We start from the raw sequence: 26,659 nt of genomic DNA, 5'->3' as shown, positions 1-26,659 counted from the left end.
GAAAGCATGCAAGTCATGTGATCGTTTCACACACTAAACTGCCAATATGCGTTTTAGCAACTCTCTGTCATTTTCAGCAGAATAAACCAGTTTCAAAACTTTCCTTTGATAAATTTCATCACCGAAGTTGATGACAGATCTGTGTCTAAGTTAATTCCAGCCGTTTTCCGCATCATGTTTCTTCTTCCGGGAAGACATGAAGTTTCTATATTTAGCATGTGAAAGTCACGTGATCATTACAGATAAAAAAATTGACACTATTTTTAAGTTTTCTGGTTTTTACGTGGTAGACAACCCAAGTAAATTTCGAATTGGAAAAATGGGCAAAAGCTGCAAAAGATACATGTGTCGTAAGCGATACGATAACCAGTAAGTGAGATTCAATGCAATTTACACAAAAATATAAATTTCATGAAAGTTTTTGACAATTTCTTTTTCTTGCAATTGTATCATCTTGTGTCTAGTCCCTTTAATATATAAACCTTTCAAGTTATGATATTTTAAGCTAATATGAAGTGCTTGCATTTCTCTCGTACGCGGGCGCCACACACTGTATAATAGGTGGTTGTAAAGGTCACTAGGTTTATGTTCATCTAGCATATGGTAATAATTTGACGACGTACTAGAAGATAAATATGGCCAGTCCTTAAAACCAAATTTTCAAGTAAGTTATGCAAATAAAAAATGGTATCGCCAATGAGCAATGGGGAGTTGGTGGGAAAATATGAGTAAATCATTATGGCTGGAAAAATAGCAGCAATTTGCCATCATTTTATTAAGTTGGAAGATAATTTATGCTTTAAACGATGTCAATTTAAAATATTTCACGGCTAGGACCTTTATATTGTATTAACATGAGTTTTTGTGTCATAAGGTAAGTCGTTTAATTTATTTTTAAGACATTTATTTTATTAATAATACGACATGCACATCGTTTTCAATGCTATTTATGAAGTTGTAAACATGTATTCTTAATATAGTATTTTGTATTAAGCATATAACCATATAAAAACTTGTTTAATATTGCTGCTGAATATAACTTTTTAATTCAATAACTCGGGTTGAAGGTGCGGTAGCATTTATATCATCTTCATAACAATCGCTCCGGGAGAGCAATTCTTGATAACCATACAGAGACCTATGGGTAGGAGTGGATAGTTAAAATGCGTATATTAAAGTGAATAGTGTTATAATTGTGCACACGAAAGTAATTGCAAGGTTAAGCCCAGTCTGCGTGCTACTGCTCTAATATGCGAGGTAATGTACCGACAGAAAGAACGAAAACACTTTCAAACGTGGCACAAAATTTATTTTGCGATGACATCCGGCCACAATTTCTCGAAACTTCTTAAGTCCTTTATAACAGGATTAAGTTAAACTCACTATTTTTGTTGTTCTATAATATGCGTTATATTTACTTCTTTAAGAGTTTTTTGAAATTATATAAGAAAAATCTGTATGCTAATTAGAAGAAACCATTTTTCATTTAGCAAAATTTATTATTAGTATGTATTTTGGCTAATTGAAATAAGCGACTTAAGCCTGTAAAGCTTAAGAAGTTTCGAGAAATTGGGGCCCGTAAATCATTGTTTATATTTCGATCGACACATAGTATGAAGCTGCATCGTAAAGCTACTAACAAGTCTCGTATTAAATACATAAAAATGTTACGAAATAGTTCAGAAAACTTTCCTTTAGGAAACAATGATTCGGCTGATGATTGTCGCCATAGCGTTGACCCTGGCGCTGCTGCTAATGACTCCCCGGGCTGAAGGATGTTCTTGCCTTCCACGAACGCCCGCGGAAATCTATTGCAAGTCGGACTACGCGGCCCTTCTTAAAGTAGTGGATGTTTCTGAGCCTTTCTATGATGATAGCATGCAGCCAGGGCCTTGGAATATGCCCTTGTTTGATTATGATATAGAAGTTCTGACGGATTTCAAGTAAGTGAACTTTTTGCATTTTACACTTGGATTAAAAACAATTAACTGTGTCCAACGTTGGTATGGTTAATGCAATAAACGCATAAAATGTAAAGGGGTGCTTTACTTCTTTCAAATAAAATGCCGTAAACATAAACATTTATGTCTCTAGCGGATTTTAATGTGGGTTAGGTGAGGGACCACTATCAATTTGTCTAAACGTACCTTTATAACATCAATATTGGAGTAAACAACATTAAAGCATAGTTCTTAAAACATGTTGGTGACGTCATTCATTGTTGTTCTCTTTCCACTCAATATAGGTTATTGGACTGCGTTTCGTACTTCCATCTAGCTGAGATTTACCTTAGTTTGAGTTGTTTAAAACTGATATCAAAATGTCCAAAAGACTATATATTTCATAAATTTCGTCCTGAAAATCTTTGAATTCATGAACTTTTCTGCATATTTATCACATTTATGACTACATAAAAGGTTGTGTAATGCCTCGAATGAGTGTTTACAGGCATGTTTCATACTTTGACAGTAGAAGCAGATAGTTTTATTCTGCGTAAAACAGTACTTTTGTGTCTCGCTTGCAGATTATGATACGGTCCATATCTTGAAGAATGGACTGTCTAATATTTAAATAGTGGACCGTTACTGTTCAAATAACAGACAATCAGTAGAAAGAGTAGAAACATAAGTATTTTGTTGTTAACTTACTGTAGACTCAGGGCGTGTGTCGACAAACATGTTATTCTGAGTATTAAAAATATAGCATGTATTGTAGATTTTACAACATATTAAGTATAATTTTCTCCAACCCTCTTACAAATTTAAGATCAAATATTTGGACATTTACAAAATTATAACTGCACTTGGTTGATATTGCAAAGAACCTCTACTCCCGTTTTCTTGGAAAATTTTAATGTACTTACTCAACTGAGTAATCTATTTGAATCCTTTGTATATTGCAACTTTAAACAGAAACATATTCTGATTATTTCAAATGTAGAATATGTATTTATTTCTTTATATGTTCACTATATGTTGTGCATCAACTTTATCTTTAAGGTTTATTAAATAATCAATATGCAAAACAACCGCTTGGGAACAATGATTTCTTTTGGATATAAGCCAATCTGTTCTGTTCTGAATAAGATTCTCTTAAATCCCGATAAACATGATAGAATATGGTGAAAACACAGTAAATTTAGCTGTAATGTGATGAAAAAAGTTGAGTAAATTATTGAACAATTACTTAAGTATTTTCGAGAAATTTGGGACTGATTGGTGTGTAAGACTTTTGTCAACAATATGTTTAAAAATGTTTCTTATCAATTTAAGAAACTCCTGTAAATAATACTGTTTTGAATGACCAAAAATTATATTCTATTCATTAGATGCTTTATTATAAGTGCTAGATATATAAAAACGTCTCCATATTACGCACATACTTTTTATACATTTATAATATTACGTCAAACTGTTTTACAGAGATATAATTTATCAACAATATATAATGACGTTATATCAGTAAATACCGAAAGGATCAAAGCTATGAATATAGCTTTTGTTTACGTTCTTGAAGCACTTCTACAGGCAATAGAAAACTTTGTTCGGATTGCGCCTCCCTTCCCGAATTAGTAGAATCTAAAACCTCCATTTTCGATACGCGGTATTCATTTACCATTAAATAAGAGGTTATAATATAATATAATAGTATCACTATTTACAACAATGTCTAATTATTTTATTAATTAGTATTCATTGTAAATGTTATGATATAAACATTATTGTGTTTTCTTTGTGTATCTCAGGGGAAATATCTTCTCGAACCCATTGCTTCAAGCCAGCAGTAACGATGGATTGTGCGGTGTCAGTTTTGGTAATGGAACCTACCTCATTATGGCAGACTTTGCACCAAACGTGAGGCCTGGTGGACACGGAAAAGTTATCAGTACGTATTGTATGCATGTTCTTTTGACGACGGTCTAACGCAGGTATTTTCCCGTCATAAGTGCTATAAATATAGGTGACGGTATCAGGCGGCTGCCAGGGATTTGTAGGTCATCCGCAAGCACGCCTGGGCGAACGCCTCTGAGTTGGTAACATATGCAGTTCTTATTCTTATATATTTGTTAATCTAAAGTGTTCTTTCTACCGCTTATTAGCGTTGGTAAAATTATTCGAAGAGGTACATTAAAACCTCTTTTTTCGTTTCAATCCGTTTCAAAATAGCATGTACATATTTGGATATAATTTACTGTTGCAACTTGAAGTGTGATGTAAAGGTTATATATAATTTGTTTAGTTCAAATGCTACATGTATGTTGTTGTTTTTCCATCAGCTTCATGGTCGTGCGCTTTCAACCGTTACATTGATTCCTCAAACCCAGAGATGGCCGCGGCCGAAGTTGCGTCATACATGTCCTTTCTAACTGATGATTTCTCGTGCGAAAATGTCAGTAAGAAGCGTACGCTGAAGGAGTCGTTCGCAAAGAAGTTCAATTCAGTAAGGGCTTTTTTGCAGTATTCAGTTTAAACGTTATTATGTTTTTTTAACAAAGGTGGATAACATCATATTAACCAATGCTTGTTATCATATTAACTAATGTTTAGTAAATCTCTTTTGTACGATGTTATTCGAGAGTGTGGTTATGGGAAAACCAAAATGCCCAAAGAATTTTTCCGGCAAACCAAATTCACGTAAGCCCTTGACCCGGAATTGAACTAGTTTGGCATTGGTGAATAGTGACGCACTACCAACTTTGCTTACCGTAAATAATGCGGTAATTTAAAGACAATTTAGCAACGAGCAAACCCAAACCCTTATTTTATTTTATTTTCCATGAGGCACATTAAAATACAATAGGCCGATTGTTCAAAACAGTATTTAAGTTAACAACGTTGTTAACGAATCGTTGTGAACATTCATATCATACTACTTGGAAAGTTTTAAGAATACCGGTAATATGTTGTGTTTTGAATAAAATGTATGATCCCTTTAGACCAAAATTTCATTTAAGAAAGTTAACAGCGATAGCTGCACCCAATTGCTTTGAATAGTTTTGGAGAAATGATCCAGTTTTCTATTAAAATGATATTGTAACAAATTACCCATGCGTTATAATAAACTTCAAATTATCATCCGTCTATGTTCAAAACTTTAAACATTGTATGATTTTTTGCATTACAGAGAAATTAGATACAATATAAGATAGAACGACCCAGAAGAGCAGAGTTAGAGCAAGTGTACATCACTTAAAAATAAATACAAAATTAAGTGAATTCTTCAAAACGGCTACGTCAGTCGGGAAAGATTTGACGTTCACTTTAAATCACGGAACATCATGACGTTGTCGTCAATAAGCAACTTTGCACGCGCAATTTGGTGGATTATTCACAAACAACACTAACACGTCAACATTACCTTGAATTTAAATTTTCGGTATGCAAGAAAAAAGTATCGTTCACATTTCACATATATGCGGGGCGGATGAATAAAATCCGACCTTCGGGCACGCTTCGTTGCCGATAACTCAGCAAATCTCATGTGGCTTCCGAACGTGTCGAACGACTTCCCTTGAGTCAAATTTATCCACCCGCAACGCCGACATGCAAAACAAACTTATATTCTGCTCCGGACAAAATTTAATAAAAGATAGATAACGATTGTAAATATTCCAGGCACTGGAAGAAGACCGTGGAAAATTGTCCGCTTTGCAAGAACAGGCTAGAAAAGCCCAATTAGGCCTGCAACGGAAAGTCGATGCAGGCCGGGAACAGACAGGCTACGCCAACTTCTCAAGGCTGCGTTTAATTCCTTCGCAAATACTTTAAGATTTTTATGCATTTACTCAAATGAATCAAAACCATGTAGTTTTAGATACTTGAAATACTCATTTGGTATGTGGACTACCCATACACTTTCCATTCCATTCGGCACAATATGACTTTACTTAATGCTTTACGAGCTCTGATTTGAACTGTTAAAGTGTATAATATGCATTAAGTAATGGTTAAAGGTTGTTAGTATGTACTTACACAAGTAAATGGTTTAATGCGACACAGTCACATAACCATGAATTTTGTGTAAACACAACAATCTTAAAAAAGTCAATTAAGAGCCAATAAAGGTTATTAAAAACATAGAAAATATTCTTATGAATGAACACACTCACCAAAAGAACTGAGTAAATGCTAAACTGACATACTATATTTTCAATTAAAATATTTTGATTTGATTTCTTACGTCAAATTACCACTTAATTGCTTCATCAATACGATCCATGTTTTTCCTGGATTTAACGCGTGTTCCGGTTAATATCCGGGGAATAAACCTGTCTGATTTCGATGACCCAGATCCTATTTTAAACACATAGCGTTCATTTTGAAAACAATTGCGTATTCTGTTTTTTATATTGCCTTTTTAATTTGTCGATATCAGAATAATGGCGTTTTCTATTAGTTCATTTGCGCAATTACACAAAAACGCAGTTTATTCGCACTATATTTACCGCTTAACATATTTGAATATTCCTTACAGCGCTATTTTTAGCAAACTACTTAATATACAGAACGAGATACTTAGCTATTTGAGCTGATTAGTAATTATGTAATTTAGATGTAAATGTTAATGTAAATTAGCAGTGCTAACAGCGCTGAGATTAATACGCGTCAAAAGGTGAAAAGGTTATGATGATCTGCCGATGATAAATTCCGAGGTATGGTTATAAAAGTCAGAAGGCCTAGCGGCATACAGTCTAAAAACAGAAACAAACAGCGACTTGCGCTATTTAACTGGTTGGCATTCTTTACACGCAATGCCGAGCCCGAGGTCGATTCTACAAAGATTTGTTTATAATCACGGTTTTTAGTTGTAAAGAAAGTACACCGACCTATGATTCAAAGACTGTACCCCGGTTTCAGAGGCAACACTGGTTCTTTTGTACGTATAATACCAAAAGTGCCGTCGTTTTGAGACCATCTTAATGAGCGGGGGATGGATACCTTGTTGTCTGGATTGATTGCAATTCTTGCGCGTTACCGATCGACAAAATATTTGAAATAAGAATGATTACCAAAATAAGCAACACTACATATTCACGAAGTAAGCCTTCCAAACATAATATCAAAATCAGCTCGTAATAAATGATACTAAATTATCCCCATTAATTGCGCATTTAATAATGCATGTGTACGAGTAATGTCTTTTTCAACGTTGAAAAATGACTCGATACAGCCTGTGTTGTATTCAATATCTGTCTTGATTTGATTCTTGAAAAATGCGTGGTATAAACAACCAACATGTATAGGTAATAAATTTAATTAACATGACCACAGGATTGACCAAGTTTGATTTGGATAACCGACCTTGATCAGTTTTAAACGAGGTAAAACTTTCATGCGGCGAAGGGTCATATTAATTAAAGGTAATTAATTAGTGAAAAAATCAATTAACGGTCGGGGTCAGTTTTTAATTTTAAAGATGAAATTTCTGAATAAAAAAGGAACATATTATAACATCAAACGCTATCACAAAAGGCAGTTTATGAGCGCTGAGGGCAATCGTATCAGTAAACTTGCAAAGAAAGATTCAAAGTCATTCTGGAAAAATATTAAAAAAACAATATGAACAAAAGGATAGGGACCCAACTAGAGTGACACTAGATAATATGTGTGATCATTTTGATAATTTATATGGTGTACATGTAACCAATACTACTAATCATACGACGCCTACAAATACAACTATTCACGATGATGATTTAGATATTGTGTTTACAGAATCAGAAATAAAAGACGCTGTCTTCGCACAGAGTAATTCAAAAAGTCCCGGAAGTGATTTACATATTGCAGAAATATTTAAAAACACTTTTGACATAATTTCGCCATTTTTAGTAAGTTTCTATAATAAATTATTCAATGATAGTGTGTTCCCCGGGAATTGGGAAGAAGGTATTATAATCCCAATTTTTAAAGGCGGGGCTCATGAGGCTAAGAATTTTCGAGGAATTACGCTAAATAACATATTATCGAAAATATACTCAAAATTACTAGTAAATCGACTAATAAAATGGTCGGATTAATGACAACAAGTTCGGTTTCCAAAAAAAAAAATCGACAATCGACTGCATATTTGTATTACACGCCATCATCACATGATCTCTTGCAAATAAGAATAAAATATATGTTGCATTTTTTGACTGGGAGAAAATGTTTGACCGGATTGATAGGGTTTTATTGTGGAGAAAACTCTTGTCTTCGAATATAAGTACAAAATTTGTAAAAAGACTACAATCTATGTATTCTGTTGTCAAATCATACATAAGATACAGAAATGAAAGGTCTTCTCCAATTGATTCTAACATAGGCGCCAATCAGGGGTACCCGGCTAGTAGCATTTTGTGTCTCTTTTTTCTAAACGATATCTTAGAAAGTATAAATAGCAACTTAAATGTCATATTGGAAATTGATGACCTGAAAATATTCATGTTATTATTCGCTGATGACGAGATAGTTTTTGCAAATGATCCTAAAACTTTACAATAAATGTTAGATGACATCGAAAGCTTATGTAATACGTGGGGTTTGCGTCTTAATGTAAATATTAAAAAAAAATTATGAAAATGGTCGCCATACCTTATATTACTTCTATTTGTATTACTCTAAGATCGATGTTGTCTCTTCATTCAAATATTTGGGTGTATATCTTTTTAAAAATGGAAACTGAAATCGCACTCAACATAGAGTCGCCCAACATTAACTCGCTTGTTTTACCAATACTAAGTTATGGGGCAGAAGTATGGGGCTACCATGACGAACCGGATGTAGAAATTTAACACTTGACATTTTGTCGGAAAATATTAGGTGTGAGTCGCTCTACCAATCGCGAAGCTCTGTATGGTGAACTTGGTCAAATACCAATGTCAATACACAGAAAAATACTGTTTATAAAGTACAGCATACGATTGATTACTTTAAACGAGAACTTCTTAATACATAACACATATAATATGCTAAAAAACGATACTAATAATGAACTAAACTATAAGGGAAATGACTTGGCATTCAGAGTTAAGCAGATTCTAGATTAACACGGGCTTGGCTATTTCTGGGAGAACCAGCTTAATATGCTTATCGATTTTAGTGTTATAAAACAGCGTATACTAGATAATTATCATCAAAGCTGGTATCAATCCATAAATAACTCAGGACGTCTTGAAACATATTGTTTTTTAAACATACATTTTGCATAGAAAATTACCTTTTTGTTGTAAAAGATTCAAAATTTAGAAAAGCAATGTCAAAATTTAGAGTTTCATCACATGATCTACAAATTGAACGTGGTAGATACGTTAACACTCCTAGATCTCAAAGATTATGCATCTACTGCAACCAAAGAATGATTGAAAGTGAATATCACTGTTTACTAATATGTCCGAAATACGCAGACTTAAGAACCAAATATATTAAAAGATACTACTACACGTGGCCGACAAAGCAAAAGTTTATTAATTTGTAATCTAACAAGACAAATAAATCCATAATTAATTTATCAAAATGTATATACTATGCAAACATCTTAAGAAACTAATATGCATGTTGTTGTTTGTATCCATAAACAATGTGCTGCTCTTCTATTAAAACAATTCGTGTCTAAATCCATGCCTTGCACATGTATGTATTTTGTATTTGCTATATACATGTCTGATATGTTTAATGCAATAAAATGTTGAATTTGAATTTGAATTTAAAAAGTATATGGAGTCAATTTTCAACGAGGTGGCACACTTTAATACTTAGCCGGCTTTTAGCCATAGTAATTTCCCGGAGAAGTCATTGATACAACCATGGTTGACAATTCCATACGTTTTTATTTATTCATGACCGAATTAATTTATCAAAACGTTTTGACCATGATTGAATTACTCACTTCGTCGTAAGCAGCAATTTGCCTTTAGGCCCCGTCGTACATTCTTTGTGACACAGATAAGGTGCACACACTGTGTTTAGTATACGCAACATTAGCACGGCATGCCTTAGGTTATCGCGCAATAATTCCCCATAACCTAGTTTATCGAAATAACTTGTGATATTGGTTGATATCAAAGGTTTCAGGCGCCGTTTTCACAATAATACACCATGACCTAGGTTATCGAAATAACTGTTGATATTGGTTGATATCATAGGTTTTTCGCGCCGTTTTCACAATTATTTACCATAACCTAGGTAATCGAAATGACTGTTGATATTGGTTGATATCATACCGTTCCTCGCGCCGTTTTCACAATAATTCACCATAACTTAGGTTATCAGTGGAAATCACAGGTTTTATAAATTATTGTTTAAACGACATGCCATACAATTTAACTGCTTCGTTGTTGTTTTCTGCAAAGGTCATCTCCTTTAAATGTGCCCCCTTTCAATGTTAGTGTTACAAACTGCTTTAATCGAATATAATGCGTGATCGGAATTAAGATAACCCTTTTATGCCCTTGATGCCTCTGCTCCCGGATGAAAATGAGTATAAGCAGTAGCTAACCTTAACACAATAAACACTTTAAATAAAACCACCTGAGAAGTTAAAATAATTGTTATTTATGTACATCAATTCGTGATCCGTGGTGTGGTGGAGAGAACTATACGTTTCCATAGTTTTCACATCGCAGAAGATAGAGTTTCGATTTATTTTCATCTTATTTAAATTAGAAAGAATGCCATTATTAATGCATATACAAAAGGTATATCAGTGAGTTAAACCTACTTGCCGTTTGCATACCAAAATCTCCTTCATTTTCTGTCGTATTCTGCATATAACAATTATATTCTGTAAATCTAAATACCAAAACATACCAAGCGTGTTTCGGCGTATTATGTGTCATGTTTACTCCATAAAAGTCAATAAAAGTCGCTTTGTGCAAATCTGGTTTTTGCCTTTTAAAACCACATTTTGTGATTATATATGTACTTTGATACCGATACCATATATAGACTATCTGCATGTCTTAACTCGTCTAAAGAATAATTCCAATTTATTATACTCGTACCTAGTTGCACACCTGTAATTTATATAAAGGAAAACAAACGTTTTCATGTTAGTGTGATCAGATGAGGAAAGTCAGTCCTTTGTATCGTCTTACATACAGACAAGTCTTCCTGTCTATCCGTCAACAGCCCACGTCCTCGTAATATGGGGCATCCTTGTCTCACCGTCAACAGCCCGCGTCCTTGTAATATGGGGCATCCTTGTTTCACCGTCAACAGCCCGCGTCCTTGAAATATTGGGCATCCTTGTTTCTAACCGTCAACAGCCCGCGTCCTTGTTATATAGGAAATCCTTGTGTCTCACCGTCAACAGCCCGCGTCCTTGTAATATGGGGCATCCTTGTGTCTCACCGTCAACAGCCCGCGTCCTTGTAATATGGGGCATCCTTGTGTCTCACCGTCAACAGCCCGCGTCCTTGTAATATGGGATATCTTTGTCTCCCTATCAACAGCCCGCGTCCTTGTAATATGGGGTATCCTTTTCTCACCGTCAACAGCCCGCATCCTTGTAATATGGGACATCCTTGTGTCTCACCGTCAACAGCCCGCGTCCTTGTAATATGGGGCATCCTTGTGTCTCACCGTCAACAGCCCGCGTCCTTGTAATATGGGGCATCCTTGTGTCTCACCGTTAACAGCCCGCGTCCTTGTAATATTGGGCATCCTTGTGTCACACCGTCAACAGCCCGCGTCAGCCCAAGTACTTGTAATATGGGCCATCCTTGTGTCTCACCGTCAACAGCCCGCGTTTTTGTAATATGGGGCATCCTTGTGTCTCACCGTCAACAGCTCACGTCCTTTGAATATGGGGCATCCTTGTGTCTCGCCGTCAACAGCCCGCGTCCTTTTAATATGGGGAATTCTTGTGTCTCACCGTCAACAGCCCGCGTCCTTGTAATATGGGGCATCCTTGTGTCTCACCGTCAACAGCCCGCATACTTTCAATATGGGACATCCTTGTCTCACCGTCAACAGCCCGCGTCCTTGTAATATGGGGCATCCTCGTGTCACACCGTCAGCAGCCCGCGTCCTTGTAATATGGGGCATCCTTGTGTCACACCGTCAGCAGCCCGCGTCCTTGTAATATGGGGCATCCTTGTGTCTCACCGTCAACAGCCCGCGTCCTTGTAATATGGGGCATCCTCGTATCTCACCGTCAACAGCCCGCGTCCTTGTAATATGGGGCATCCTTGTGTCTCACCGTCAACAGCCCGCGTCCTTGTAATATGGGGCATCCTTGTGTCTCACCGTCAAAAGCACGCGTCCTTGTAATATGGGGCATCCTTCTCTCACCGTCAACAGCCCGCGTATTTGTAATATGGGGCATCCTTCTCTCACCGTCAACAGCCCGCGTCTTTGTAATATGGGGCATCCTTGTGTCTAACCGTCAACAGCCCGCGTCCTTGTAATATGGGGCATCCTTGTGTCTCACCGTCAACAGCCCGCGTCAGCCCACGTCCTTGTAATATGGGCCATCCTTGTGCCTCACCGTCAACAGCCCGCGTCCTTGTAATATGGGGCATCCTTGTGTCATACCTCCAACAGCCCGCGTCATTGTAATATGGGACATCCATGTGTCTCACCGTCAACAGCCCGCGTCCTTGTAATATGGTGCATCCTTGTGTCGTCTCACCGTCAACAGCCCGCGTCCTTGTAATATGAAGCATCCTTGTGTCTCACCGTCAACAGCCCGCGTCCTTGTAATATGGGGCATCCTTGTGTCTCACCGTCAATAGCCCGCGTCCTTGTAATATGGGGCATCCTTGTGTCTCACCGTCAACAGCCCGCATCCTTGTAATATGGGGCATCCTTGTGTCTCACCGTCAACTGCTCACGTCCTTTGAATATGGGGCATCCTTGTGTCTCACAGTCAACAGCCCGCGTCCTTTTAATATGGGGAATTCTTGTGTCTCACCGTCAACAGCCCGTGTCCTTGTAATATGGGGCATCCTTGTGTCTCACCGTCAACAGCCCACATCCTTTTAATATGGGACATCCTTGTCTCACCGTCAACAGCCTGCGTCCTTGTAATATGGGACATCCTTGTCTCACCGTCAACAGCCCGCGTCCTTGTAATATGGGGCATCTTTGTGTCTCACCGTCAACAGCCCGCGTCCTTGTAATATGGGGCATCATTGTGTCTCACCGTTTACAGCCCGCGTCCTTGTTATATGGGGCATCCTTGTGTCTTACCGTCAATAGCCCGCGTCCTTTTAATATGGGACATCCTTGTGTCTCACCGTCAACAGCCCGCGTCAGCCCACGTCCTTGTAATATGGGCCATCCTTGTGTCTCACCGTCAACAGCCCGCGTCCTTTTAATATGGGGCATCCTTGTGTCACACCTCCAACAGCCCGTGTCCTTGTAATATGGGACATCCTTGTGTCACACCTCCAACAACCCGCGTCCTTGTAATATGGGACATCCTTGTGTCTCACCGTCAGCAGCCAGCGTCCTTGTAATATGGGGCATCCTTGTGTCTTCTAACCGTCAACAGCCCGCGTCCTTGTAATAATGGGCATCCTTGTGTCTCACCGTCAGCAGCCAGCGTCCTTGTAATATGGGGCATCCTTGTGTCTTCTAACCGTCAACAGCCCGCGTCCTTGTAATAATGGGCATCCTTGTGTCTCACCGTCAACAGGCCGCGTCCTTGTAATATGGGGGTATCCGGTTTCTTCCGGAATATTATCATTCATGAGAAGTTGACTTTAAATCGTGATTGCATTAATGTCAATCTATGCAGCAAAATCGGAGAAACATATTTATATAAAACACCTGACAGCACCTTTTCAGACTAAGAATAGCCAATGTGTTCTTTGGAGAGGATCGTCATAACCATTTACTAAAAAAGTTTGATTCCTTTAGGTTGTGGCGCACGTCCAAAGGTGCGTTCCCGAAGTTGCGTCTCCGTTTGCACTAAATCCTGGACCCGACCCTGATGTATACATATTAACTACGTAAATGCAATTTTTGTACAAAAACAAGGTTATTTATTACTGGTTTCATGGAAAGATATTTAATGCAACTCTGTTACTGTGAACGCGCTAAAGGTTAGTAATTTGGTAAAACTGTTTTGAGTGTGGATTTCATGGAATGCTTTTTATTCATCGATGGGTGTCACCCGAGACGGCGCACCTGGTTAAAACGCGGAAACACATACCTTGCCTGTACAAGGTATCGTCTACAAACTTTTTGTTCCCATGGCTGGTAAAGGGTCTTTCAATGCATGTAGAGATCAAGACTATAATAAAGTTTGTATTGTCTAACGCTACTTGGCAAATGAACTATATATTTGGCATGTAACATTATGTCGCTGAATATCGTTGAATTTGTTCAAAACGTGCCCATTTTTTCAGGGACGGCAAATTGGCTAACTACAGAAATGATTCGGCCATAGACGGGACGTGCTACTCATGGTAGGCAAAAGGCCTCATAGCAATATCGTGACCGGGTCTATAGTTGTGGCTATCAATACTCATAAGTGAAAGTCAACAGTTTCGTTTGGTTTCTGGCCTGGTTCATTATTGGCAGAATCGTGATTTATCAGACTCGCGCGCTCTCAAATTGGTTATTTTTATTTCTAAACAAAATATTGCATATGTTACAATATGATGAAGATGTAAACTTAGACACCTTCACTCGTTTAATTACAGGTTTATGAAATCGTCTAGATTCATCTTTATAATAGATTGCCCAAGCACATATGTATAAAAATAGTAATTTGAATAACTATTTAAATTAATTTCAATTTTACGAGGCCCATTTATGGCATACACTATAAAGCTGGGTGTAGACGAAACTTTGTTATTACAGATGGGTATCTTTTTTATAAGTTTGTATTAAGTGCCCCATAAGAAAGAAGAAATATATTTGTCAAAAGTCGAATTTGTTTAGAAGCTGTTTAAATATTAATAAAAGGACACTTCACAGAAACATAATTGTGCTCGAAAGAACTGGCTTTTATGGAACGCTATTTCAGGAAACACCGTTTTTGCTAAACCCTCCCATCACAGCTATGACCGATATTTTAAATTTTATGTAACAGCGTTCGTGGATTGCTATTTATAGAGAATGCGGTTACCTTGTCACCATGTAAATGTATGACACTATGGAATGTATAACTGCAATACGATATCCAAGAGATGCATACCATTTAAAAAGTATTAAAATGGTTAGATTGATGTTTATGATACAGTTTCAAACAGTCTGTCTGACAATCATGTTTAATATCAGATTTTATTGCTTTACTTATTGTCTTAATTTCACTGCAATCGTTTATTACATACTTCAAATACAGTGCAAGCTTAAAGACGATATGGCAATTATCGTGAATTATCACTTATAAATGTTTGTTAAGCTTATGTTCTGACCCCGATTTCTCAACTTGCCAAATTAGTTATTTAAGCTTGATTTTGCAAAAGAAAAACTATTTATCATAATTTTCATTACGTCATTTTTTTCTTGAGATCTTAGTAAATAGAGACAAAAGCTCAATTTGTACCAAAACAAACTTAGAGTTATAAGTATAAGGTTAACATAATAATATTAACACCTCAACTTCCATCCCTTAAATCAACTGCCGTTCGGCAAGTTAGTGCGAATAGTTTCCGATGAACGCAACATATGATATGTTCGATCGCGATTTATCATATTAAAAATTATCTTTTTATTGTTTGTAATGTGTCAGCAGGCCCCGAAAAATGTAAATCAACAGAAAGTGTAAGAAACTGTTAGTTTAGATATGTTGAATGTATTGTTGTCACTAGTGTTTCAATTTCACGTATATTGACGAAACTGGAGTTGTTCTACCCCCAACTAATACGAAAATGCAATACTTCGCTTGAAAACATGACTGTAACTGAAAATGACGTAAAAGACATTTTAAATGATCTGGTGATAAATAAAGCATGTGAACCGGATCTGATAAGTCATAAAATGTTAAAGGAAACGGTGTCCACCGTACGGTTTTCACCGTGTCACATCAGTTATAATTACTGTTTAATAAATCGCTTCGTCACTGCTTGTATCATGCTTCTTGGAAGTTGGCCAATGTTACTCCTATTTTTAAAAAGGGTGATAGATCTCTTCCGTCCAATAACCGACCAATTTCGGTAATAAGCTGTTTAGGCAAGATAATGGAACCTTTTTTCTTCAAATATGTTTACAATCATCTACATGCCAATAATCTTATTTATAAATTACAATCTTGGTTTTTGCCTGATCACTCAACGGTTTTTCAGTTGATTGACATATACAATCAAATATGTAACGCATTTGATGAAAAGAAATGTACAAGCATGGTCTTCTGTGACATTTCCAAAGCTTTTGACAGAGGTTCGCAATGCCAGTGCTGGTGTACCTCAAGGGTCTGTACTTGGTCCGCTGCTTTTTCTTATTTATGTTAACGATATTACCGACTCCCTTGTAAGTACAATGCGACTCTTTGCAGGCGATAGCTCTCTAGCCGTTTCTTTGTCAGATACCAGCCATATTGTCTCTTCGTTAAGTAGCGATCTTAAAAATATTTCAAATTGGGAAAAACAATGGTTTGTACAGTTCAACCCACTAAAGACAGAAGTCATGTTTTTAACGTTGTGCAATCAGATTCTACCAAATATCGTGTTCGAGGGCAATTTGTTGAACTTTGTTCAAAACCATAAATACTTAGGGCTTTGGTTTACAGCTAATGGAACATGGCACGGACATATAAGCCAAATTATTAAATCGGTCTCTAAAGTGCTTGGATCAATGAGGTTGTTAAATATAAACTTGGTACGAAAACGCTTAATCAAATATGCATCTCGTTAATGCGACCTTTGCTTAAATTTTCATCTTTAGTTTGGGATATTTGTGCCGTCTATGAGAAGGAATGTTTAGAAAAAAAATGCAAGACGAAGCGGCTAGAGTTGTAACTGGGATTCACCCGATCAGTTTCTAATCATAGACTTTAACTGAAATTGGTTGGATTCCACTTAGTGAGCGCAGGGAAATACAAAAGTTAATTTTCATGTATTGTCAAAAGTTCGGTAGCTTGCCACAGTATCTTCGCGAACATATACCACAGACAATTGAACAAACAACCAATTATCCGCTTCGAAACAGGCATCATTATGTCACCATACCTAATCGCTTAATTATTTACTCGAAATCTACAATCCCATTTTCCATAGATTTTTGGAACCGCCTTGATGTTCACCTTGATGTTACCAACAGTAACACGCTCAATGAATGTAAGGCACGTTTAAAAGATACATACAAAGGCTCAATTGTTCCGAAATATTATTTTGTCGGGACAGACTTTCAAATATCAACCATACAAGAATCATAAATGCTAGTAGCAACCTTAATGCACATATCCACATTAACTTTCTTCGTTATAATCCTATTTGTGACTGTGGACAAGGCACGGAAGATGCAGAACATTATTTCTTTAAACGTAGTAGATACGGCGAAGAACGCGTGTTTTTTTTTCGAAATACTCGAATATCATCCTTTAAGTACATCAAAATTATTATTTAGGATAGAAGACAATAATTCTGTTTACAAAAGAGCAATTAAATATTATAAAACTAAATTTCACGTTTGAAATTCTTTTGAAGTAATCGGGTTCTTTTTCCTGCGTGACGTTTCCGGTTAAAGTCGGTTCGTTCTATAAACAGAATGGGTGAGAAAGAATGACGGTAAGGTTTTATAAATAAAATGAAATCTGTTTCAAAAATGTTGAATGAAATGATATAATAACTATAATTGGTGTAAATATAATTGATGAATTGAAGGATTGATGTCAATTTCATTTATTTACACCTCAACTTCCACCCCTTAAATCAAGTATCAGAAATACGACCTTAATGCACATATCCACATAAAATTTCTTCGTTATAATCCTATTTGTGACGGTGGACAAGACACGGAAGATGCAGAACATTATTTCTTTAAATGAAGTAGATACGGCGAAGAACGCGTGTTATTTTTTCGAAATACTCGAATATTTCATCCTTTAAGTACATAAAAAATATTATTTGGGATAAAGGATAATAATTCTGTTAACAAAAGAGCAATAAAATATTAGTTAACTAAATTTCACGTCTGAAAGTCATTTAAAGTGTTGGGTTCTTTTTCCAGCTTGACGTTTCCGGTTAAAGTCGGTTCGTTCTATAAAATGAATGGGTGAGAAAGAATGACGGTAAGGTTTTATAAATAAAATGAAATCTTTTTTAAAAATGTTGAATGAAATGATATAATAACTATAATTGGTGTAAATATAATTGATGAATTGCGGGATTGATGTCCATTTCGCGGATATGAGCGCAGTTTGACTTCGGACTCCACACACTTTAACCAGCGCAACTGCGTTCATACCCTAAAAATGACATCCACCTGCAATTCCTTTTTTGTTGCTTATTTAACATAATCAGATTTAAAAAAACACACACCAAAATACTAACTACGGTTGTTTATTTCTTTACGAACCTACTTTGCTAATATCTAAAACTTTAACACGTTCTGTATTCTAACTTAAATATATCTCTATAAATGCCTGTTATAATTTTAAACTTTTAGTATCTTAAATTTTAAAATTCATTCAAACGAGATAGAAAATAAAACAAATGATAGCGTTTCTTCTGATAACTGCCCTCAAAAACAACGTAATTGGTCTGGGATTCTAGTACAATGTATGTCAAAACATGATAGAAGCCAATTCTCTATTTCAATGTGCAAAACAGATCTATTTTTGAAATATTTACCACTTTTTCTATTTACGCTTTTTTTAAATATACATAGGAAATTGACGTCACAATGACGCATTGGGGACCTAATGTTTTAATTATCTGTATCCAACCCAATTGGTTCTTAAAAACATAAGACATTAACTTACAACAGTTGTTATTAAATACATACGACAGTGACGTCACAATGACGCATGGGGAAACTAGAGTTGTTAGAGTTGTTATAAGCTGTATCCAAACCTTTTGGTTTTAAAATACATACAACATTGACGTCACAATGGCGCATGGGGAAACTTATGTTGTTATATTCTATATCCAAACACATTGGTTCTTAAATACATACAACATTGACGTCACAATGGCGCATGGGTGAACTAATGTTGTTGTATCCTGTATCCAAACCCAGTGATTATTAAATACATACGACATTGACGTCACAATGACGCATTGGGAAACTAATGTTGTTATAAGCTATAACCAAACACATTGGTTCTTAAATACATACGACATTGACGTCACAATAACGCATGGGGGAACTTATGTTGTTATAACCTGGATCCAAACCCATTCGTACTTTAATACATACGACATTGACGTCACAATGATGCATGGGGGAACTAATATTGTTATGACCTGGATCCAAACCAATTTTTCTTTAAAAAATACGACATTGACGTCACAATGACTCATCGGGGAACCTAAGTCGTTATAATCTGTATCGAAACCCATTGGTTCTTAAATACATACTACATTAATCTTACAATAACGCATGCGGGAACTCATGCTGTTATTAGCTGTATCGAAACCCATTGGTTTTTAAATACGTACGTCATTGATCGTACAATGACATATGAGAGAACTAATGTTGTTATAAGCTGCTATAACAGTTCCACAGTTGTGTTATTATGCGAATTAGTTTCGTAATTGATATAGATTATTAACTTGTAGTTATTCTTCTGAACAATAGACGCATATATATATATATATATATATATATATATATATATATATATATATATATATATATATATATATATATATATATATATATATATATATATATAGCGTATACTATAACAATAGACGGCATTATATAGCGCATACTATAACAATAGACGGCATTATAAAGCGCATACTATAACAATAAACCGCATTATATAGCGCATACTATAACAATTAACTGCATTATATAGCGCATATTATTACGAAAGACGGCATTATATAGCGCAAACTATAAGTATAAATATAGTAAGTATTATTTAGCGCATACTGTATCAATAGACGGCATTATATAGCGCATATTATAACAATAGACGGCATTATATAGCGCATACTATAACAATAGACTGAATTATATAGCGCATACTATAACAATAGACGGCATTATATAGCGCATACTATAACAAAAAACGGCATTATATAGCGCATACTATAACAATAGACGGCATTATATATCGCATACTATAACAATAGACGGCATTATATAGCGCATGCTATAACAATAGACGGCATTATATAGCGCATACTATAATTATAGACGGCATTATATAGCGCATATTATAACAATAGACGGCATTATATAGCGCATACTATAACAATAGACGGCATTATATAGCGCATACTATAACAATAGACGGCATTATATAGTGCATACTATAACAAAAGACGGCATTATATAGCGCATACTATAACAATAGACTGCATTATATAGCGCATATTATTACGAAAGACGGCATTATATAGTGCATACTATAGCAATAGATGGCATTATATAGCGCATACTATAACAACAGACGGCATTATATAGCGCATACTATAACAATAGACGGCATTATATATCGCATGCTATAACAATAGACGGCATTATATAGCGCATACTATAACAATAGACGGCATTATATAGCGCGTACAATAACAATAGACGGCATTATATATCGCATACTATAACAGTAGACGGCATTATATAGCGCATACTATAACAATAGACGGCATTATATATCGCATACTATAACAATAGGCTGCATTATATAGCGCATACCATAACAATAGACGGCATTATATATCGCTTACTATAACAACAGACGGCATTATATAGCGCATACTATAACAATGAACGGCATTATATAGCGAATACTATAACAATAGACGGCATTATATAGCGCATACTATAACAATAGACGGTATTATATATCGCTTACTATAACAATAGACGGCATTATATAGCGCATACTATAACAATATACGGCATTATATATCGCTTACTATAACAATAGACGGCATTATATAGCGCATACTATAACAATGAACGGCATTATATAGCGCATACTATAACAATAGACGGCATTATATAGCGCATACTATATCAATAGACGGTATTATATAGCGCATACTATAACAATAGACGGCATTATATAGCGCATACTATAACAATAGACGGCATTATATAGCGCATACTGTAACAGTAAACAACATTATATAGCACATACTATAATATAAGACGGCATTATATAGCGCATACTATAGATATAACAATAGACGGCATTATACAGCGCATACTATAACAGTAAACGACATTATATAGCTTATACAATCACAATAGACAGCATTATATAGCGCATACTATAATTATAGACGGCATTATATAGCGCATACTATAACAATAAGATTTGGTTACTTTAATTAAACAACACATTATTTAATTGTTATATATGACAATTTATTCACGAAACAAAACGAATATTAAAACGTTTTGCAGCAAAACAAACATCTGTTATTGGTTGGCCACAATGCTTGGTTAAAATTAAATCGTAACAAAAAAAGCACGAAGACTGATGTTATTTTTGCAAAATATTCCGATATTTTACTTTATTTGGTTGCATACAAAATTATTCATAAGTGTTCTTTTACTGTTGTTCATTTAAGTAGTTACAGACAAAGGTGTAGTAGTGTAACGTGCGAGCCAGTGAAACACCAACATTTCCCTTCAGGGAAAAGCATGCTCGACCCTGAAGGGGTTCACTGGTCTTTATATACACTAACTTCTCTATTCTCACATCGTCCGGGCTTTGCTAATTTGCATATTACCAACCAAGTTTACATCCGGTATGAACGTACTTCCGTTTTATACGGAATATTATTATAAACGCACCTCCGCCGCTGTAGACCTCCGCCGCCTACAGCGGACGGTTACACTTCAACCAACAGGAAAGCAGAGCTTTCTCTGAAAGATTGTTTAAGTTCCAACTTACTATGCCTCACAGGACAGCTGAGCTTTCTAGCAAGAGCATAGAAGTGGACACTATAAACGCACATCCGCCGCCTACAGCGGACCGTTACTGTAGAAATGATCTCCCAATTTTGTTTTTGTCACATATTAAGTACAATATCTTTCTTTATATTGAGTACAATCCAAGCGACCTCTTTCAAAGTGACATTTTATGTTCATAGTTTTTAGTCTACAAAAGGATATGGCTTTTTGCTTGAGGGGATCAATTTAAAGTAATGCTCCAACTGCATATGCTCGACCTTTATGACACGATTCCAAAACAATAACTTTTTGTTTTTTTGCGGTATTAACTTTAAGTTTCCAATATGAACACTCACTTTCAGAAACAGTATCTTTGAATGTCAGAATGTGTTCGGCCCGTACTTTAGTAAAAACTTCAAAGAGCAGTACCAATATTTGAACGTTCGCTGTTGTTCCTTTGATTATGAAATCAATACAGTCGGACCCCCTTGACTCCAATTCCTGGTTGGCTCGAAATAGATGTAGAGGACTGATTTGTTTATACTGAATGCTAACAATCCCGTACTCAACGAATAAGGTAATTAAATAATTCAAGACAAATGTATACATGATCGGTAGTACTGTAGTTAATCCAGCTTTGTTATTGATGACTTGGTGCTGAACACTTAACTTTGTGATCATGAGTCGCACGTTTAGGACTGCTTAAATAACTTAAAGATAAATTAATATAGTGAAAAGGTAGTAGCTTGCGGGATCTAAAGGTAACCTTCGCCTTTTTAAATTGGAATTAAGTAGCAAGTTGTTCAATGTCCGAATACCACTCCAAAATCAAATATCAGGTTGAAAAGTTTAGTATATTTTGGTAAGAGTAAGTGTTGAATGTATTCATTACATATTTCGTCTGATAAGCTAGATGCTTTACCATCATTGCATTCATTATCATATTTTATTTTAATTTAGGTAAAAGGGGAGTTTAATATTTCATCATTGTCTGTTAAATCAGGGCTTATTATGTAAATGAACGATTGAGAACAAACTATTTATATCTTGCAGACTGTTTGTTTCAAAATTAGTTAGGAACCCCATTTTTTTATCATTTTGCCATTTTGGATGAGATTGGCAGCTAAAATTGACTTTGGTAGCCACAGTTGAATGTTATCCGAAGTAATTTGCGCCCGTCAGAAAAAACCCTGACAACATCATAAATTTTCGAACGTATTACGATATTTAGCATTTCTCAGGACAAATGTTAATCTATAACCGGGGTGTATCGAAATGTGAATTGACCTATGTTTTTGTCGGAATAATATCTTCCTTTTAAGATGTGTAAATCATTAGTGTTATGTTTTGAGAGAGAGACTGAGTCCAATCGATAGTGTTAAACTATGTTTTATTCTATTACAACTGCCAAGATGTTATGGTAGGGGCATGGCTATCTGTAACGTTCTAGACATGCACACTGCGTACAGTGTAATCATGTATAACAATTATTTTTACAAATATCTTATACATTTCGGCCAATCAGATAGACGCTTTTGGCTCGTGATACTCTACATATATTTAAGTTTGCTTCTCGCAAATAATGCTTATGGTTGACAGTATTTGAAGAATCATCATCCAATCAAAAACACTGGGATCGAATTGTGGCTAATGCATTCTCTGGCTCAATTCAAATGATCATAATCGTTTCGGATTAGGCTTATTCTTCAAAATTCAACAATTCCCCATGGTTAATAGAACAATTGACGGCTCTGGGGAAATAAATTTAGACCCTCTAATAAAACTACTTCGAACATTGTTATTTTTATCCACAAGACATAAATCCAAAAATTAACAGTTAATTTTAAAATAAAAGTTTAGAAAATATTTCTACCTGAATCACACATTGCATACACTAAAATAACAATACTGAACTTGCAGTAAAATGCATGTATACCTGCTTTTATTGCTTTCTTTTATCATGCCCTATGCATTTTAAATCTGATTGTCAGGAATAACTTTTGTATTATTATCGTCTGCTTCTGTGTACTTGTCGGAGCCCCTTACAAAGAGGTCAAGTGACACTGTAAGTCAAGTCAAGTAGACGTAGCCTTATTGCTTTCGGCGTGGTTTCACTTCTTGGTAGTTTAGGTGTTGTTTTATGACAGAAAACCTATCCGTAGTCTACCATTTAACACAAGCCTTTAATTTTTCTTAAGTATTGCTTTCCGTAAGAGGTGTAGGCGAGCATCCACCGCCGAAAGTGCTTCCTCAAAAGATATAATAAAAGTGATAATCATTTATTATAGTTTTATATATCGCCGTTAGGATAGAAAGAAAACAGCTTTAGATAATCCTACCAACAGCCTTTCCATTCGATTGTGTGGTAGGCGGACAAAAACATCGTCTACCTTATGAAAACTGTTGAAATGAGTTGATGTCAACGTTTTTGTAATTTTGCTGTGTAAGAGTTTATTTAGAAATTTAAGTCTGCAATGTAACTAAAATTATAACAGAACGTGATCTGTGTCTTTGTCAAGGACGAACGTAGCCTGTTTGCATATAAGGTGTCGTAAACATCCTTTATATCGTCTTTCAAAACGAATCTTCCGCGTACTATTTAACATGCCCGGGTATATTTGTCTCTGATAAATCTGCGGAGGCTACCATAGCCTGCTGTTACGTTAGACGAGCGGTGCTTAAATGTGTGGACTGCTGGAATAAGCGGAAAACTGCATAATAAATTAAGTTTGTAGTTAATTTTGTTCTTTCAATGAAAACGAAAAACTCGAAAACAAAATAACTCAAGTCTTTTTGCAGACATGTATACAAATAGTAGTGATGTTGAGAAAAAAAAATAGAACATTATTTTTACAATCACTAACCCAGGGTTTTGTAGGTAATTCAGACTATGTTGACAGTTTGCTAACGCGATTCACAGATTTGCAAAATCGCAGTCTTGCGTTTATTCTACGTGATCGTGCCAAAGAAATGAAACAGTCGTTAATTAAGCACAAAGCTCTAAGTATTAGTAAGATGACAACCACATTGGCTGATACGCAAAATCGCAAAAGGTACGCTCGGGTACTCTGCAGCGTGCATATATACATACACTGCCGGGCGTTATGAAGTGTTTTTTTGGTACGCCATGGCGTTCTGGTGTATGGATAGGTACGCCCGAGGGTTCTGGAGTATGCATAGATACGCCCGAGGTTTCTGGAGTATTTATAGGTACTTTGGAGTATACATATGTATGCCCGGGCGTTCTGGTGTATACATAGGTACGCCCGGGTGTTCTGGAGTATGCAAACGTACACTCGGGCGTTCTGAAGTCTCGTTGGTACGCCCGGGTGTTTTGGTGTTTACAAAGGTACTCCCGGGCGTTTAGAAATATGCAAAGTACGCCCAGGCGTTCTGGAGTATGCATTGGTACGTCTGGGTATTCTGATGTATGCATAAGTGCACCCTTGCGTTATGTAGCATGCATATGTACGCCCAGGCACTCTGGAGTATGCATAGGTACGCCCAGGCACTCTGGATTATGCAGAGGTACGCCCAGGTACTCTTGAGTATGCATAGGTACGCCCGGGTACTCTGGAGTATGCATCGGTACTACCAGGTACTCTGGAGTATGCATAAGTACGTCCAGGAACTCGGGAGTATGCATAGGTATGCCCGGGTTATCTGGAGTATGAATAGTTACGCCTGTGCAATATGGAGTATGCAGAGGTACGCCCAGGTACTCTTGAGTATGCAAAGGCACGCCCGGGTACTATGGAGTATGCATCGGTACGCCCAGGTACTCTGGAGTATGCATAAGTACGCCCAGGAACTCTGGAGTATGCATAGGTACGCCCGGGTACTCTGGAGTATGCATAGTTACGCCTGTACAATATGGGGTATGCATAGGTACGCCAGTGCAATCTGGAGTATGCATATGTATGCCCAGGTACTCTAGAGTATGCATAGGTACCCCCAGACACTCTGGAGTATGCATAGGTACGCCCGGGCACTCTGGAGTATTCATAATTACGCCCGGCCACTCTGGAGTATGCATAGGTACGCCCAGGCACTCTGGAATATGCAAAGGTACGCCTGTGCAATCTGGAGTATGCATAGGTACGCCCGGGTACTCTGGAGTATGCATAGGTACGCCCAGGTACTCTGGAGTATGCATAGTTACGCCCTGGTACTCTGGAGTATGCATACTTACGCCTGTGCAATCTGGAGTATGCTTAGGTACCCCCAGGCACTCTGGCTTATGCATAGGTACGCCTTTGCAATCTGGAGTATGAATAGGTACGCCCGGGCACTCTGGAGTATGCTCAGTTACGCCTGTGCAATCTGGAGTACGCATAGGTACGCCTTTGCAATCTGGAGTATGCATAGGAACGCCCATGCACTCTAGGGTATGCATAGGTTCGCCCGGGCGATCTTGGGTATGCATAGGTTCGCCCGGGCGATCTGGGGTATGCACAGGTATGCCCGGGAATTCTGGAGTATGCATATGTACGCCCGGGCACTCTGGAGTATGCATGGGTACGCCAAGGCATTCTTGAGTATGCATACTTACGCCTGTGCAATCCGGAATATTCATAGGTACGCCAGGTCACTCTGGAGTATGCATTGGTACGCCCGGCTACTCTGCAGTATTTACAGGTACGCCCAGGCACTCGAGAGTATACATAGGTACGCACAGGCACTCTGGAGTATGCTTACTTACGCCTGTG

The 26,659-nt window shown here is 36.7% G+C and overlaps 1 protein-coding gene across 2 annotated transcripts; it reads left to right on the top strand.

The window, feature by feature from the left end:
• Positions 1–47: 47 nt before the first annotated feature.
• Positions 48–14,360, top strand: LOC128203519 (metalloproteinase inhibitor 2-like). 2 transcript variants are annotated; one of them, XM_052904965.1, is made up of 5 exons: positions 48–874; positions 1,699–1,943; positions 3,746–3,885; positions 4,277–4,440; positions 5,616–6,116. In XM_052904965.1, the coding sequence occupies exons 2-5, from the start codon at positions 1,705–1,707 to the stop codon at positions 5,766–5,768; spliced, it is 696 nt and encodes a 231-aa protein (XP_052760925.1). In that variant the 5' UTR covers positions 48–874; positions 1,699–1,704; the 3' UTR covers positions 5,769–6,116. The 2 variants fall into 2 exon arrangements, with proteins under 2 accessions (XP_052760925.1, XP_052760926.1); XM_052904966.1 differs by lacking the exons at positions 48–874; positions 5,616–6,116 and adding an exon at positions 14,333–14,360 and having other exon boundaries at positions 888–1,943.
• Positions 14,361–26,659: the final 12,299 nt, after the last annotated feature.

The sequence above is a fragment of the Mya arenaria genome, chromosome 9 (assembly GCF_026914265.1).
Source record: "Mya arenaria isolate MELC-2E11 chromosome 9, ASM2691426v1".
NCBI classification, from domain to species: domain Eukaryota; kingdom Metazoa; phylum Mollusca; class Bivalvia; order Myida; family Myidae; genus Mya; species Mya arenaria.
Note: the sequence above shows the minus strand (reverse complement) of the source record. Positions and strands in the feature narration are given on the sequence as shown.